Here is a 15,576-nt window from a genome sequence, read left to right on the forward strand (position 1 = left end):
TATGGATGGTGGACAACAGAGCTGCTTCATGGAAGAAGAACCCCAGCTTAGCCTGTTAGCTTTTGCGCTAGCCCCGAAGCTATCACCATATTCATATATTAGCTCAAAGCTACACATTCTCCTCTCGTCACTGAGGTCCTCCATCCACATGACAGAGAGGGGAACACAAAAATGACTCAGCCTGCAACTGAAAATATGGATGGAGGACCTCAGTTTAGCTTGTTTGTTGCTCTAGCACTGAGCTAATATATATAGCCTAAGGCAATAGCGTCGGTGCTAGCTCAAAGACTAACAGGCTAAGCTGAGGTTCTTCTTCCATGAAGCAGCTCTGTTGTCCTCCATCCATATTTTTAATTATATACTGAATCATTTCTACCTTCTCCTCTATGTCAACGCTCTCTGGTTTCATTTAAAAGAGTCGATCGTCAGATATTGTCCAAGATTAACCTTCAGGGTGGATATAGCTCGCTCACACCAATGACCTATCCACGTCATCTTTTACCCAGAATGCTTTGTGTGTTAAAAAATGGCCCTGTGTCAAAACATAATTTTTAAAAATCATAAAAGCTAAACAGCCTACAGTTTTAYAGTMTTTATTTAACAGTTAAAATAAGTGTTTATCAAATRAAGTCTAATGTTACAAGTGATCAGGGATCCCTTTAAGATGGAATCAAAATGTCTTAATTTTCTTACCTTTTTTGACACAGTTCTGACTTGAAATAATTTAGCACAAGATTAAGTGAGCTGTTTGACAGGGTCAGACATGTTGGCTGTCACCTAATCTCATGGTGAACTTCCACCAGAGGTTGGTGAATGGAGTTGTTGGTCATAATGAGGCTGCTACAGCAGCTGCAAGCCCTTCTGATAGAATGAGGTCACCGGAGCAAGACCTATCAGTGTGCCTGATTGGGGGTTGGTTGAGGGTGGATCTCTCTCAAAAGAACAGGCGACAAACAATTTTGTATTGAAGGAATGTCAAGCTGCCGACTCTCTCCTGCTTTCTATCATGTTCGAAATCAGTCACTAGTACGGATTCATGCTCTCTCCTTGCTGCATTTTACAAGTTTTATTAAACATTAGTGGCTGCCTGTAAGTAAGTAAGTAAGCAAGTAAGCAAGTAAGCAAGTAAGCAAGTAAGTAAGCAAGTAAGCAAGTAAGCAAGTAAGCAAGTAAGCAAGTAAGCAAGCAAGCAAGCAAGCAAGCAAGCAAGCAAGCAAATACCAACTAGTTTTACATTTCTTTACTTCACTAACTACAGACTGTAGTTTTTATTAAAATAAACACAATTAACTTTATAACTAGCTAACCAGTCAGYCACAATAAATAAACTCTAGCTAACTTGTTTTACATTTCTTTAACAGGTGTCAGCTGATGTAGCATTTCCTGGAGCTTCTTGTGCTTTTAGCACATTAAGCCGTTCTCCAAGAGGTCCATGGTGAGAAACCTGAAGCTGCAGGAGGTTCCACAGGACAGCGCTGAGTTGCCTTGATMACAGGGTTAAACTTCTGGTTTGACAAACATAAAAATATGAACTGTTTTCCTGTTTTTGGAATACAAAATGAATACAGAATAACTATCCATTATTTTTTCCTTTTTCAATATCTGTTTTTAAAATGAAAAAAAAAAAAAAAAAGAATCATCAAAAAGTACATGTTTCCTGGTAACCTTTGATATAAATCTCACCATAATGTAAATTAACCTATTGCTACCATAAATCAAAAGTAATTAAATAAGCAAACACAGTTTATTTATTCATTTTTTTGGGAAAAGGACATTTGGCCAGAGGAAATGTTCAGTTGAAATTACAGAACATTTTCACATCTGAGGATGAATATTTGCTATAATGTGCTGATAAGCTCATGTTTAAGGTTAATGATAATGAGACCGAGTTCTTTAGAATTAATTTTACATTGCTTACTTTGCCCTTCAGTTGGACGCAGCAGGACTGTAACTTTGGTTTAGTTTGTTATGGAAACCCAGGGGTCTAAACACAGCTGAAAGGCTTTGAGTAATTCATATGAGTAAGGCAGGGCTGGAATCACAGCATTGCCCATGAGAAGAGAACTTAGCTGGAAGAAACAAGATCTTCCTTATAGTCTAATGGATGTGTTAGCAAGTACACTTTCAGACCAGCTTTCATGTTGGCTCCACCAGGGGGTACAGAGGGAATGGCAAATTAATTATAGAAATGAAGCCAGCCTCTTTTTCTTATCATAGAGGGCAGCTGTGTGGCAGCTGTGTGTTCCCCTCATTTGTTTGCTTCATTCTCTTTTCTTCGTGCTGGAATGTCTCCTGTTCCATGTTTTTTTCCGCTTCTTTTTATCAATCCATACAAACTTACTCAAGAGAAATACCTGCTGTCTGTGGGGGAGGTGGAAAGCAGAGCTTTTATTGAGTGAAAATGTCATTGAAAGTGTTGTAGACTCGCAGAGAAAGAGTCAGACTCCTTTTGCCTTTCAACCCATTTGATGGCTTTTAGACCCTTCAGCGAAAATGTTGACTGGTAAATCAATATTTCAAGTGGGATCTGGTGTTTTAATGACATCATACTGTTAGCTGTGAAAGAAAAAAAAAACTAAATGAGAGCCACAGTGACAGGCTACCTGGTTCTGATTAGCAAGTATGGGCATTTTAAATATCACAAAAATTGACAAAAGGTTATTAACTGGAATAAAGAAATGAAATTGTGCTCAAAGTAAGCTTTCCTTAAAATATTTTGTGGAAAACCCTCCAGAAATCTGTAAGGTAAATAAAGCCCAAATCTCAATTGATCCTGCCTGCAGTTTACTTAAACTGCATTTTGCTATGTTCTTAGATAAGAGAGAAAAAAAAATCTACATTGCCTCCTCCAAAAGAAGTATTAGGTGTCAGAACAGTAATGTAATGCTCAAAAAAATGATAGAAAACCAGAACACAGTTTAGAAGTTAGGCAACCATTAGAAACTGTAATYGCTAAATGGTAGCTACCAGTTCCATAGCTGCTGCAGCTAACATTAGCTTAATCTAGCAAAACAATTTAGATTTTCCAAACAATGACCAATAGCATAATGGTTTTATTCATGGTTGTTCCGTTGGTGAGATGTAGAAAGTAATGGAACTTAACATTCTGATGATCCACTGTTGSTTGAATCTATTGTTGGTTGGGACTGCTGGCTAATTATGACCCCAAACACACAGAGAGAGGGTCATATTGTTTTTTGTTCTGTTTATTTTCTTTTTACTTTTTACTTTCAGTTTTATTTGGTTAACCGTGTCACGGGAATGGCTGCACCAATCAACATGAAATGTGGCAGGAATGTAGATGTGTCCGACCTACACTGTGCCAGCCAACAGTTTTACGATAAACCCCATATTTGAGGAGGGGGCTCCTAGGGGTGTCTGGACACATAAAAATGCTTACTCAAAAACTATTCAACATAGGATCTTCAGATTTCTTTTGTTGTTTAGTTCTGATGAATGGCCAACCAATGAGTGCCCTCCCCCACCCAAAACAACAAATCTGTTCTGGTGAGTTCTGAGTTCTGGTGCATTGGTACTTTGCGTTTGTACAGGGGTGATACATGCTACTAAGGCTATGTGGTATCTAGTTTCTCGTTTTTTAGACAACCTCTGGCACTCATTTAACAATTACTTTAAGTGATAGCTGTAGTTCCTGTGGTGGACTTGTGACCTGTCCAGGGTGTGCCTTGCTCCTCACAGTGACAGCTGAATATGGGCACCAGTGACCCCTGTGACCCTGAAAGGAAGATGCAGGTTAGGATGGATGGATGGATGGATGGATGGATGGATGGATGGATGGATGGATGGATGAATTAGCTGTAAAGGCCCAATTTGAGGTTGTTAAAGAACAGAAAGTTTAAAATGTTTTTTTCATAGATTGTGAGGTGTTGGAAAGTTTTTTCTGGAACTTTGGATCCTATTCTACTGATKTAAGTCACAAATCTCATTAATCTACTATTTCTCCYTTTATWATTATACAATTCAGCCTTCAGTTGWATTGTCAGGCATCCCATTCTAAGTAGTGCTGTGAGAAGAAAGTTGTTCTATCAACTGTGTCATGAGAACTGCATCCATCTAGGCAGTTTCTTCTTGTTTATTGGATGGAAGACCAAAAAACTCTTCAACCAAATTAAATAACGTTTTTAAATAAGTCAAAAAATAAGGAACATGTGAACTAATGAAATTACATTAACGTAAACTTTTTYCCCCACTTCGGCTAATTGTAATTAATATTTAGCTTAGACCTTTTTTTGTATTAGCACAAAAGTAGAAAAAGACTTCTGAATCTAAGGGATGAACCATTGTTTTATCTAAACACAACAGACAACTTGACAAACAACTTTTTATTTTGTCTGGACATGTTTTTTAGTTTCACTTTGATGTTTTTGGGTTTAGTGCCTTGCTTGTGACCTTGCTTTGACTATCCATTAGTCATAAATCTGGTCATTGTTCTTAACTTTTACACAGAAACCACTTTTAAAAGATCAAATATATTTCAATTTCAATGTATGTGACTTTTTTATAAAACAAACTTATTTCAACTCTAATCTTCTCTTGAGTCAAGTAAAGACAAGGAAACAATGAGGAAAACATTTAATAGTTTAATTATAAGCTGCTGTATACATTCAGTGATTATTCCAATTTTTATGTTGCCAGAAGCCATGGGTGAGACCAGCAAAACATTCAGCTACAAAATCTAGTTTGTTGTATGCAATCTGTCCATTTCCATTCATATATTTCCACATTGTACAAACTGTTCACTGCAAAGCAACATCAAACCCCAGTGCCGATGTGCAACATGGTTCTTTGAAGACCTTAGGTCTGTTCAAACATGATTCCACCCATTCTGTTGTGTGGCGCTTGTAGGAGGGGAGAGCCCTGCTTCTACCACCGTGGTCTTAGCCTTGTTTTGGAGATCAGCTGAACACAGATGGCACCCGATGACAGCAGTGCTGAGCAAAGCTAGTCTGCATGTCTGAGTGCCCTCAGTTGTAGCTGAAGAAAAAGCRAATTTAAACTCAAGTCCGATAGGAACGTCGACTTGTTTGTGGGAACCTGTTGTAGGCTAAGGAACACTGGAAGCTGTCCTTTCTCCTCCTGAGATACAAAGATTAAGCAACATCTTGCAGTTGGAAMATTTTGTTAACATCTTTTTTTTTGGTTTCTTTCGCTATCTCACTCTAAGCTTGTTGAACTGATACACTAATGTTGGTGCTGAAATTGCTTTTTTGTGTATTTTTTTTTGTCTTTTTTAAAACTTTTTCTAGTAGCCCACACAGAAACTGGATGGCACAAGAACTGACCAATAAGAAACTCTTTACAACAAGGTAGACTGCAAGTCAACGGTTGCCAGGGATCACAGTAAACAAAAATTATTCCAATTAAAATTCTGAAAAAATAAAAATAAAAATAAAATAAATGTTCAATATAAAATTGAAAGACAAATGAACAAAAGCAAGTTAATTTCAAGTATAACTTACTCATAAAAGAACTACACAGCATTAAATATTCTCATTATACATTTTAAATTATTTATAAAATATATTTTGGCATATATTTTTTTATTTTTGTGTTTGTGTAACAAACGCTACTGTAGCTTCAGTTGAACACCAATGTTTATCTTTTTTTGGATTTTTTTTTCTTTTCAAACAAAACATTAAAGGGATTGTCACATAACAACAGGTTATTAAAAATGATAATAGTAAACCCTATACAGAGTTCCACATAGCAAGACATGAGTGACGATCCCTTCTATCCTAGCCCCATAGTTAAAAGTCAAAAAAAAAAGAAAAAAAGAAAAGTACAAGACCAAAGCACAAAGCTCTAAATTTGTGCTCCACTTGCTACAATCAAGGTTGGGCACAGGAGATTTCAAAAGCAGTAAGTCTTTTTTTCATACAACTCATTTTGAACACAAAGATCTGTCTGTCCCAATTCCAGTGTTCGGAGCGGCTTGGCAGATAGCGGGAGTTCATTTTGCTCCATCTGTGATAAAATATAAATACTTTAAAGACCCCACAGTCTGATGACACCAGGTTGTCCTCAGGGAAAAGCAAAGAAGTTTTTTTTTTTTCTTTTCAGTCAGGAAGAGGGGCGAACATAACCCAAGAGGCCTCTTGTTCCTCCTCCTTACTGGAAACTGTTGGCGTGAATGGGTGTATATCTGTGGTCGTTTATTACAGTGTCAGAGCTCACTATACAAAGGAAAAAGGAGCGATTTTGGCAGCTAAAACAGACTGCAAAACCAAAGGCAAATGTCAGTTTGTTATACAAAAGTAGTTCAAAAGGCATAAGTTTACGTATGAAGTGGCACCTCAGGTGTCCAAACATGTAAGTGTTCTGCTTTGGCTCAAGGGCTGGAGAGCTCCACTGGCCGTGTCCACGTAGTCAACAGTAACCTGCCTGTTCACTCATTGCAGACTGAAAGRAAACAGAACAAAAGCAAACAAGGGGAAAGTACTGCGACTACAACAAAGCCACATCCACTACCTGGGCTCGAGCACACAACAAGCTGCAGCATACTACAGTTCATTATCATCAGCCCAAGCTGGCTCGCAAATTTTGTATACTGCAAATGGGTGTGTCTCTGCCCATCCACAGCTTGACTGTGTGCACACAGCTATTGCGGGRTAAATATTTATATGTGGGTTTGCACTGTATGTGTGTATGCATGTCATCGAGTGCGTGTTATCGAGAGGCTTGCTAAAGCACAATGTCCTTCAGGCGCTTGCTGCTGGGCGATTCCTTGTCTCCGCCATCTTGGAGGAGCGTGTTGATCTCCCTGACTGCCGGCTCACTGTCCTTCCCCTCAGGTTGCCGGAGCAGGCTGTGGTTGGCGATTCGCTCTGCGTCGCGGCATTTCAGTGTGTTGTAGGCAGACGAGGGCTTGGATACAGGACTCTTCAGGTGCACAGGAGAGGTAATGGGGCTGGCAGCCTCGCGCCCATTACCAGCTTCACGAATGGCCCCGCCATTGGCCTTTGGGCTGCACACCTGAGACTCCTGAGTCCGCTTTCCCTTTATCTCKCCCCGCTCAACATCCTCCGAACCATCCTTGCCAAAGGTGGCAAAAGTTCTCTTGATTGTGCCATCCTCGTAGTGTGGCACGTCCACTGTGGTGGCCTCAATAGACAAAGCAATGACGTTACGGCCATGTTCCGGGGACTTGGCGCGGGCTGGGACGGGAACGCGAGGCATCCAACAGCGATCAGAGTGACCGAGGATGCGACACTCATCCTGGCAGTGAAAGCCCTCACTTGGATCTGTAGAGGAGGAAAGAGAGAAAAAAACTGTCAGATTTTCTCTAAAGCAAGCCTAATTTAGGCACCCAGAATTCATTTTGATTATTCTTCACGTAGCTTTAATTTGATTTCTTTGTCATTTTTTATAACACAATARAGGAAATGAATAAAAAAATCAATGTGTTTTATCTTGATTCAAACGAGCCAAGTTAGACATTTTCTGGTGATTTGCTTTCCTTGTATTGTCGGCCATCTCCATCCACTCAAAGCTGCAGCCCCCTTTACCCCGCTCACTGATAACTGAAGCTGGGTGTTTGGGGCACATCTAATGTGCCAATTAAATTATGTATTGTCAAATCAAAAGTCCATTTGCAGCTCTTGTGTAATTGGGTTTTCTCTAGCAACGATAGATAAAAAGCAGGTTTAAACAGAGCAATCAGATAGCCCAGAGAAAGACACCAGACAGGTTGCGGTGTTGCTGCCTGGTTCATATCTCGCTCCCTCTCTGTCTCTGTCATCTGGCGCCGAGTTATAAATATGTAATGATGTTTAACGCTGGAGTGAAAAAAGACATGTCTGAGTCTGTCTAACTGTGCTGCGCTTTGTTGTGTTGGGGGAAGAACTTTCAAGAACATTTTTGCATCATCGGCTGCAGCAAAAATACGTTACAGTCCCTCATTCAAATGGAAATGATGCAATTTWAAAAAATCCTCATGATGAAACAAATTAGCTGGATTATGCTGAAGATCCTGTGATTTTAAAATTCKTCTCATTTGTCTTTCTGCGGACTTGATAGAAAATGTTGATGACGAATCAGAAGGATTTGAACCTCAGAAGTAACTTTAAAACCACTTGATGTGAGAAGAGAGCGGTTAATTTTCCACAACTCCATTTTGCTTTCTAAGAGCGCTCCCATTCGCTTTAATCTGTAAGTGAAACTGCCACACACATACACGGTGACATATCTGCGCACTCCCCCACTGCTCATTTCACTTCTGGCAGCAGTCATCTTCCATTTCAGAGAGACTCGGGATGACAAAAAAGGAAATTGTGAGAGGGATTGTTATCGACCTAAATGCATATGCTTATATCTGGCATTTGCAGCTTGAAAGATCGCCTAATTAAAATCACTAATGATCTGTTTTCCTCCCTTTTTTTTCTGTGCTCACGAGAGGCACCTCAGCCAAGGCCCTGGGGATCGATATTTAAAGATTGGAGAYGGGCTTTTCAGGCGCAGATATGTCTGAGCTGTCTCTCATAAAGTATAAACTGATGGAACTGACAGCCAACACGGAAACRGCGTGACTGAACGAGCGAGTAAAAAAGGAACCAAGGGAGATTTACACACCGGCGCAAAGAATGACCAACACGAATGATTRAGAGGAAAACAGAAGCATCACATAAGCGTACTTGGATCATTTTTTTACCTAAATTTGTTTACACTGAGACATTTTATTACAAGGGGTGACTTTAAAATGAGCAAGCAATATGAAATCTACAATTACAACTTGGGCAGAAATGTAATTCAATATGTTTGGTGTAAGATAATAATTTTGTGAGCTATATCTGCATAATGTTATCARGGCATGCATAAATAAGTAACTACACGAAGCAGCCAAACAGGTAAAATAAAATTATAAAGCTAAACAGAACAAAAAAGGAGACTTTTTCCCCCACTGGTGTGTGTACATGGTAATATAAACRCATGCTGATTGGGCCAACTGCAGTGGCAGCAATCAAGGAGACAAAAGGCATTWAGCTGCTACTTATTTCTYTTTTTTTTTAGATATGCAATCAGTATGTAATAATGCAATCACAAGTAAAAGTCTTTACCAGGTACCAAGAACATAATGAAGGCAATGAATGGAAAAATAAACATATAAATGAGGAAAAATGCATAACTAAATGTTTTGCAATAACCRCACTTTTTAAAGCCATTTTCCAATCCCCAGTGCTTTATGTTCAGTTCTACATAACTGCTTTTTGAAAGACTGTGTTTCGAATTCATCCACTAACAATTTAGAAGCAGTATTTARATTTTCCGTCGTTCTGGCAACAGAAAGATTACACTTTAGATTAGGATGTAACATCCTTTTAGGTCATGGAACATGAATTTAAGCTTTATTTGGGAGTGTGAAAATCCTCGCACGTTCTTTGTTTGACGTGTTTGATAAAATAGTTCTTTATTTTTTCTGCACTGATTAAAAATTTACAAGCGTCTTGGTAATGAATGCAATTTCCTCTAAACACTTTGGCTTATTTCTACAGCCCAAAGCACCCTCTAAGGCATGAAAAGCCTTAAGGCACAAAGAAATATACACAAGTTGCATGCTCTCTACATTGCATATGCAGTGAAAGCCATTTTCTCTCCTTTCCTTTAGGGGTCTATCGGAGAGCAACTGGGTTGTAAATGACATTRTTACAGAAGCCAAGTGCTATTAACACACACGCATCCTGCCTCTGCTTAGAGCTTCATAAAACGCAGATGTTGCTCTGAAAGGCCCCACAAAAAAAAGAAAGAAAAAAAACTGAGAGAACATTGAAATAGAAAAAGTGACAGGCCATCGACCTCTGACAAAACATAATCTCTTCCTATTCCCCCCCCAAAAAATGAGCCAAGCGTGATGGAAAGAGATGAATTAAGGGGCTTTTACAGGAGCACTGAGGTTTGGAAGTCAATAGGTGGAGAATAGAAGGCAGTGAAGGCACCTCCTGCAGAGAATGTGTATTCAAAGTCATCAAGAAAAGTCAGGAAATTACGCTTGCCAATCAGTTCTAGGAACAGACCTAACATACAACACAAATCAGGATGTCATTGGGATCATTTCCGATCACTATTTTAATGTCTAATAATTGCAGTTTGGTGGAAGGCGGAGGCTGCATGTGGAATTTGTTTTTGTGTGTTGTGCACTTTGAATACAATGCAGCAGAATAATACTAGGATTAAAAACAAATCAGACATACTGCGTTTTATACTAACAAAAAAGGTCAAACAGCTGTCAAGGCCACATGGGAGCACTTTTGTGGCTTTGGAAAATAATATATAATGCTACTTCACACGCTTCAGCCCAATCCTCCTGATACCGCTGTCCATGTTTTCCTATTTGTCGTTACCTCGAACTGCATCACTTTGCATCAGCACAGGGAGCAAACCCACACATTCTGAGCCATTTTATCTTACATTTGCAGCCTGCCTGTCGCACATTCAGACCTGTCTCCTTCTTTTGATCTGATAAAGGCGTGTGATCTTTAAATTACAGAGAAGAGATACTTAACGTTGTGAAAATCCAACTACCTGACTCGCTTCTTGCTCACTCTACTCTTGTTTTACACCTGTAGGTTCTTACTGTAGTAAAAAAATAAAACAGAAAAATTTGCTAAAATGATAAAATCCTCAGAACAAAAAAAAAAAGAGAGAAAAAAAGCAAAGTGATGATCTCACTGAGGAAGTTGATGAAAACTCATTAAGCTTTCATTGGCTATTTTGTGTCATTTTTGGCAGCCGCACAGACCCAGGCTTGGAAAACACAAGCGCTTATCCTACCAGAAGCAGGGTACACGCAGCTTCAACCTTGATGAATTTTTATGAAATGAGAGTAAGCAGACAGAAGGGAGGGCTAAGATCATCTGGACCCAGATTCAAGTGACAAAATCTTCATTCTGGATGTCTGAGTGTAACAGAAACGATAAGACCACAGGCATCCCCAGCCTGACACCATTCAGTCAGTTTGCTTGCAATGTGGATGAATCCTACTAAGAATATAGAACTGCAGTGTGGCATGATCTTTTTTTTGCAAAGAATATCAGCTACTTTTAGCCTAAACTGTTTTATATATTTTTTCTGTATGCTGACATTTTAGTTGCAGCAATAATGTCCTGATTCTGTAAATACAAACAGCGAGGAGCTGTAGCATGCATCTTGTGGTGTAGATGTTATAAAAGGAAATAATTTAGAGCAGTTCATAGCTGTTACACTTTTTTTTTCCGGTGGCCTACACAGACTTTAGAGATTCTCTTTGATTTCCTGTTGTTTCCACTGTGTCTTTGATACTGAACCCCATTAAAAACGCTGTGACAAAGCTATCACACAGAGCTTGCATAAAATCTGAAAAGACAGTTATTAAACCGTGCTGACTGAAACAGCAACTTTGTCATTACTCTTTGACTGTGGTTTCATTGCTGCGCGAGTTGACACGTTTAAAATCCGAAAGAATGACGCCTAAATAAAGTAAAATAAAAGTCAGGATCTTGTTTACGGACAAGCAGCACTCTGTAAAAAGTTGTAATTTGCCCCTGTAATGTTTTCCAATCTCCTGCTCTCATCTCAGTATTCTGGAGTATCTTTGACACTGAGATGACTGTTTTCTAATTGCTCTCCATATTAATTTTCCATCCTAGCAGTCACATGGCAAAGATTGATTAAATCTAAATTGTTACTACAGAGCCTTGATGGAACCCGTGATGCAGATGCTGATGAAAGTATCTCAGTGAAGGAAAAAGAAATCTGATGATAAAGCACTGGCAGAACAGAGTCTGTGACTGCTTGCTGCTCAGAGTTGAAAATGTGCTCCAGATGTAAATAAGCTTGTGAATTAAAGGGATAGTTCAGGAATTTTGGATTGAGATTCTGGGAAAAAGTTCTGAACAATAAACACCTCACTGGGTGAGGATRGCTCTTTGGACACGTTAAGTTTGGAAAAACGGTTTAATTCGGACCAGATTGTTAATTAATTACTGGGCATTCTGAGAAGGGTCAACACCGAAGCAGATTGCCGACTTCCTAAAACAGCTCCACTCTCAAAGACTTCATAACAGTTTGGGTTATTTTTATAACCGTTTTATTGCTGCCAGTTTCACATAAGAAGATTATTCCAGAAGAAGAAACATGATCATAAGTTACAGACAGCTGCTAATGTGAATTACTGTGGATTGTAAAGCTGCTGTAAAGATATTAAAATATTAAAGAATGGGTACAGCACAGAGATTTACAGAATGGTGATCAAATTCAAAAATTCTAATTCAAAAGCTTCTCCAACTGTGGCACCCAAATTGGTCCTCCTGTTACCCCGCTTTGAGGGATGGGTCAGGTGTATCCTTCTCAGCCCACCCTATCCCAAGATGCCTTGTTTGATGACCAGGAGATTTTTTTTTGCTTATAATGGTGGACAAAGCAAAAGACGGGAGTGCAGTTTTGAAAAAAAAAAAAAAGTCTGGCGATACAAAAATGTAAATTTTACAGTGGTTGCATTTTTTTGCTTTTATCATTTGCATTAGAAAGGTTTTTTAAATATTATTCTTGTCTGAAAGCAACATAAATTAGCTCGTACAGTGGGCTCCCTTATTTCCTCATGTATCGCCTCTAAGCTAATTTTGATAATTTATAATATTAACCCCAGATTTATACTGCATKCGTCTCCACTGTGCGCCGCTGCGCAGGTCGCAGCTGTGCGTTTCAAGTCCAGTTTACACCACCTCCGCTCCGCTCCGGTCCGACAGAGGAGATCGCGCGRTAAATTCAGTGATAAATGCGGAAGTCACAGCAAAAAATAGTTAATTCTGTGAAAGACGAACTCCAAACACAGCTGAAAACAACGATATAAAGCCTTTTGGTATCTATGTTGAAACTGTGTCGCTGTCGTCTTTCTGAAACTTCTGATTTCAAAATAAAATCCACGTGTATCGTATGTGTACACATATGCTTTATGCTACATGTTTCCATCTGTTTCCCAAACAGAACGATACATTCTGACAGCATTTGTGTAGAAATATATCTGTATATTTATTAATATAGCCGCAATTTCGACATTATTCTGACAAATTATTCCGCCGAATAGTGTCTTATTTTGAAAATACGGATGATGTGCTCGTGTCTTTTTCTGTTGGTGCGACGTAATCTTTAAAAATTGACTCTGGCGCTGCTCCGCCGTCTGGCAAAAAACAGGATCTGTTCTAATTTTGACGGATCGCCGTCCACTCACCGCCGCCGTGCGCAGCCAGTGTAAACACTCTCATTGATTATAATGGGTGYGTATTTGCTGCGGAGAAGGAACGCAAGTAATGTAAATTARGGRTAAGATATTCATATTTTGCTAATTTTGATCTATTTTTGATCTTTGCTGCTTCTGTTTAGTGCTGTCAACATTGCTAGGYGACAGAATGTGCTCTGGGGCATTGATGGGAATAAAGCTGAAGGCAAAATTGTTCGAAGTCACAGCCGCTTTTTTTCCTGTCTTCATGGTCGACAAAGGACCTGGCCCACATAGACTGGGTAGGTCGGGTCCTTCAAAGGACTCAGACCCTGAATTTGGTCACAGACTTAAACTCTATTTTTCCAACCTGAGGCTATTCAAAGAGCTATCTACTACAGGTAAGATACTAACTCTTCAAACCACTTCCATACAATCCCACTTTTAAACGGTTTAAACTGTCACTTTAACATCCAGTCCGGCCTATCTGAGCACGGGTCTACGGCCAGCTGAGGCTGAACCTCGGCCAAGCAGCCTCCTACACTTCTCACCAGGGAGAGTCCAGGCACTGCTGTCATCCCAGCCAGCCAATTCAGTCTGCGGGCCATAAATCAGCCTGGAGGCTTGGCTCCTGCGGGAGCAGCAAGATGAAGTGTGATGGTCTTGTTTTTACAAACAGTAGAGGGGCACCCTTACCGCGCCACRCAAGCCATCATTCTCTGCACAGCACCGAGTTCTCTCCTTCTCCCTACAGCATCTGGCTCGGTCACATCAAGCTTTATCCCACCACCACCTCCAAAAAAGCCCCTTAGATCCATCCCTCACAGCTTGGTGCACAAGGCCATCCTTTATGCCTCTCCTCCTTCTGTCCTCCTCTCCTATAATCAGTACTACTGGCTCACGTATATTGATGTAATTAAATGAATCCTTCACAGAAAAAAATTACTCTCACATTTTGGCCTATCTGACTTGWATTATCCAAACTTTTCCAGTCAAATATAGATTATAAGGAATATTAAGACACGCCRKGGCAGCTTTGTTAGCATCATTATATGGTTGATGAAGTCGGTGGTTCACTTGGCACTTATTCTATTTCTGAGAATCAGCAGCAGTCAGTCTATCAAGAACAAATTCACAGTCTGATCTGTCCATGACTGTGCAAAGTATCTTGTAAGTATCTTGTACACCAGCATGCCTKCATCCTCCCACAAGAGGATTTGAGGAAGTTGCTTTTCTTTCTAAGTACACATCAATAATCATTGTAAAGGCCAGCAACAGATCAAGCCAAATTCTGCAAATGTTTACTTCGACTGAACACTCCTCCCTCCCCCTGCTGTTCACCCATACAGCAGAGCCCAGTGCATTGTAGAACGACGTCCCGGTGTAAAGAATGAATTTCCAAACTGGTGTTGACAAACAATGCACTAGCTTCTAAATTGGTACAAACAGCATCTGCTTAACAGCTGTGTAACAGCAGCGGGAGGGGGGGGTGGGGGTGGAAAAAAGCAATCGCTGTGCTGTTTATAAATCACCGTGTCATCGCGGAGCTCTGTTTTGTTCAAGAGCAGGACCACTAGCCAATGGTCTGCTTGATGTAGTGGAAACAATGCGAGCGGGTTGTCATGATGACATACGTGGGTGGTCTGGTTCCAGTGCCCTGGAAACAAATAGTGTTTTGCTGAGAGGATTCTCTCACCCTGATGCGCCCTTCTCCCATCCTGCCTCGCTCCTAAGGGTCACAGTATCCAAGTAATAGATTTTAGACCTCTGAAAGCATCACCCCTGACTCATATCAAGGAATCTACAGCACATGGATAGGGAGAGTTCGTTGTGTTATCTGTTTTTGCTTGACCCAGTCCACATTATAATTCAACCCTTTTTATCATACATTACGCGAGCCAGTGACCATTTACCTCTCAGCAGGCACACTGAACTGGATTTAACCCAGGCAGAAAGGCAGAAAGAGTTAAGCATGRCTGAACGAGGCTAAACTGTATTAAAGAGGTAGCAGAGAGGCTCTCAGCAAAGGCTCCAGCATCAATACAACAACACGTTTGTGGCCACAGAACACCAGAAAGCCCGTGGGACGGACAGTTTCATCAAGCGCCGAAATGTTCGATAATGCTGCCAATCCAGCAATGTGCAGAGATTTCACAGAGAAAGAGACACATTTCCAGCGCGCATTCAATACAGGACACTAAAAGACAGCGTCATTATGACGCAGCAACAACAACAAACCCTCCTGATATTGTCAACTAATATGCTGTGTTATTTTTATTTAGTCTAATGTGAAGTACTTTATTTGTCCTTTATTTTAAAGCAGTATGGAATGTGGCTGTGCAGTTGGATCAACGGACAATATATATATA

General features: G+C 40.0%; 1 protein-coding gene across 7 annotated transcripts in view; it reads right to left on the bottom strand.

Annotated features, from left to right (window-relative positions):
* Window positions 1-4,579: 4,579 nt before the first annotated feature.
* The window catches only part of pcdh19 (protocadherin 19), a 38,912-nt gene continuing 27,915 nt past the window's right edge, over window positions 4,580-15,576 (bottom strand). For all 7 annotated transcript variants that reach the window (XM_014031993.1, XM_014031994.1, XM_014031995.1 and 4 more), the window contains exon 5: window positions 4,580-7,262. In XM_014031993.1, the coding sequence (XP_013887447.1) occupies window positions 6,703-7,262 (560 nt within the window). In that variant the 3' untranslated portion in view covers window positions 4,580-6,702. The remainder of the gene's footprint in view (window positions 7,263-15,576) is intronic.

This window comes from Austrofundulus limnaeus, unplaced genomic scaffold, assembly GCF_001266775.1.
Source record: "Austrofundulus limnaeus strain Quisiro unplaced genomic scaffold, Austrofundulus_limnaeus-1.0 Scaffold1361, whole genome shotgun sequence".
Taxonomy (NCBI): domain Eukaryota; kingdom Metazoa; phylum Chordata; class Actinopteri; order Cyprinodontiformes; family Rivulidae; genus Austrofundulus; species Austrofundulus limnaeus.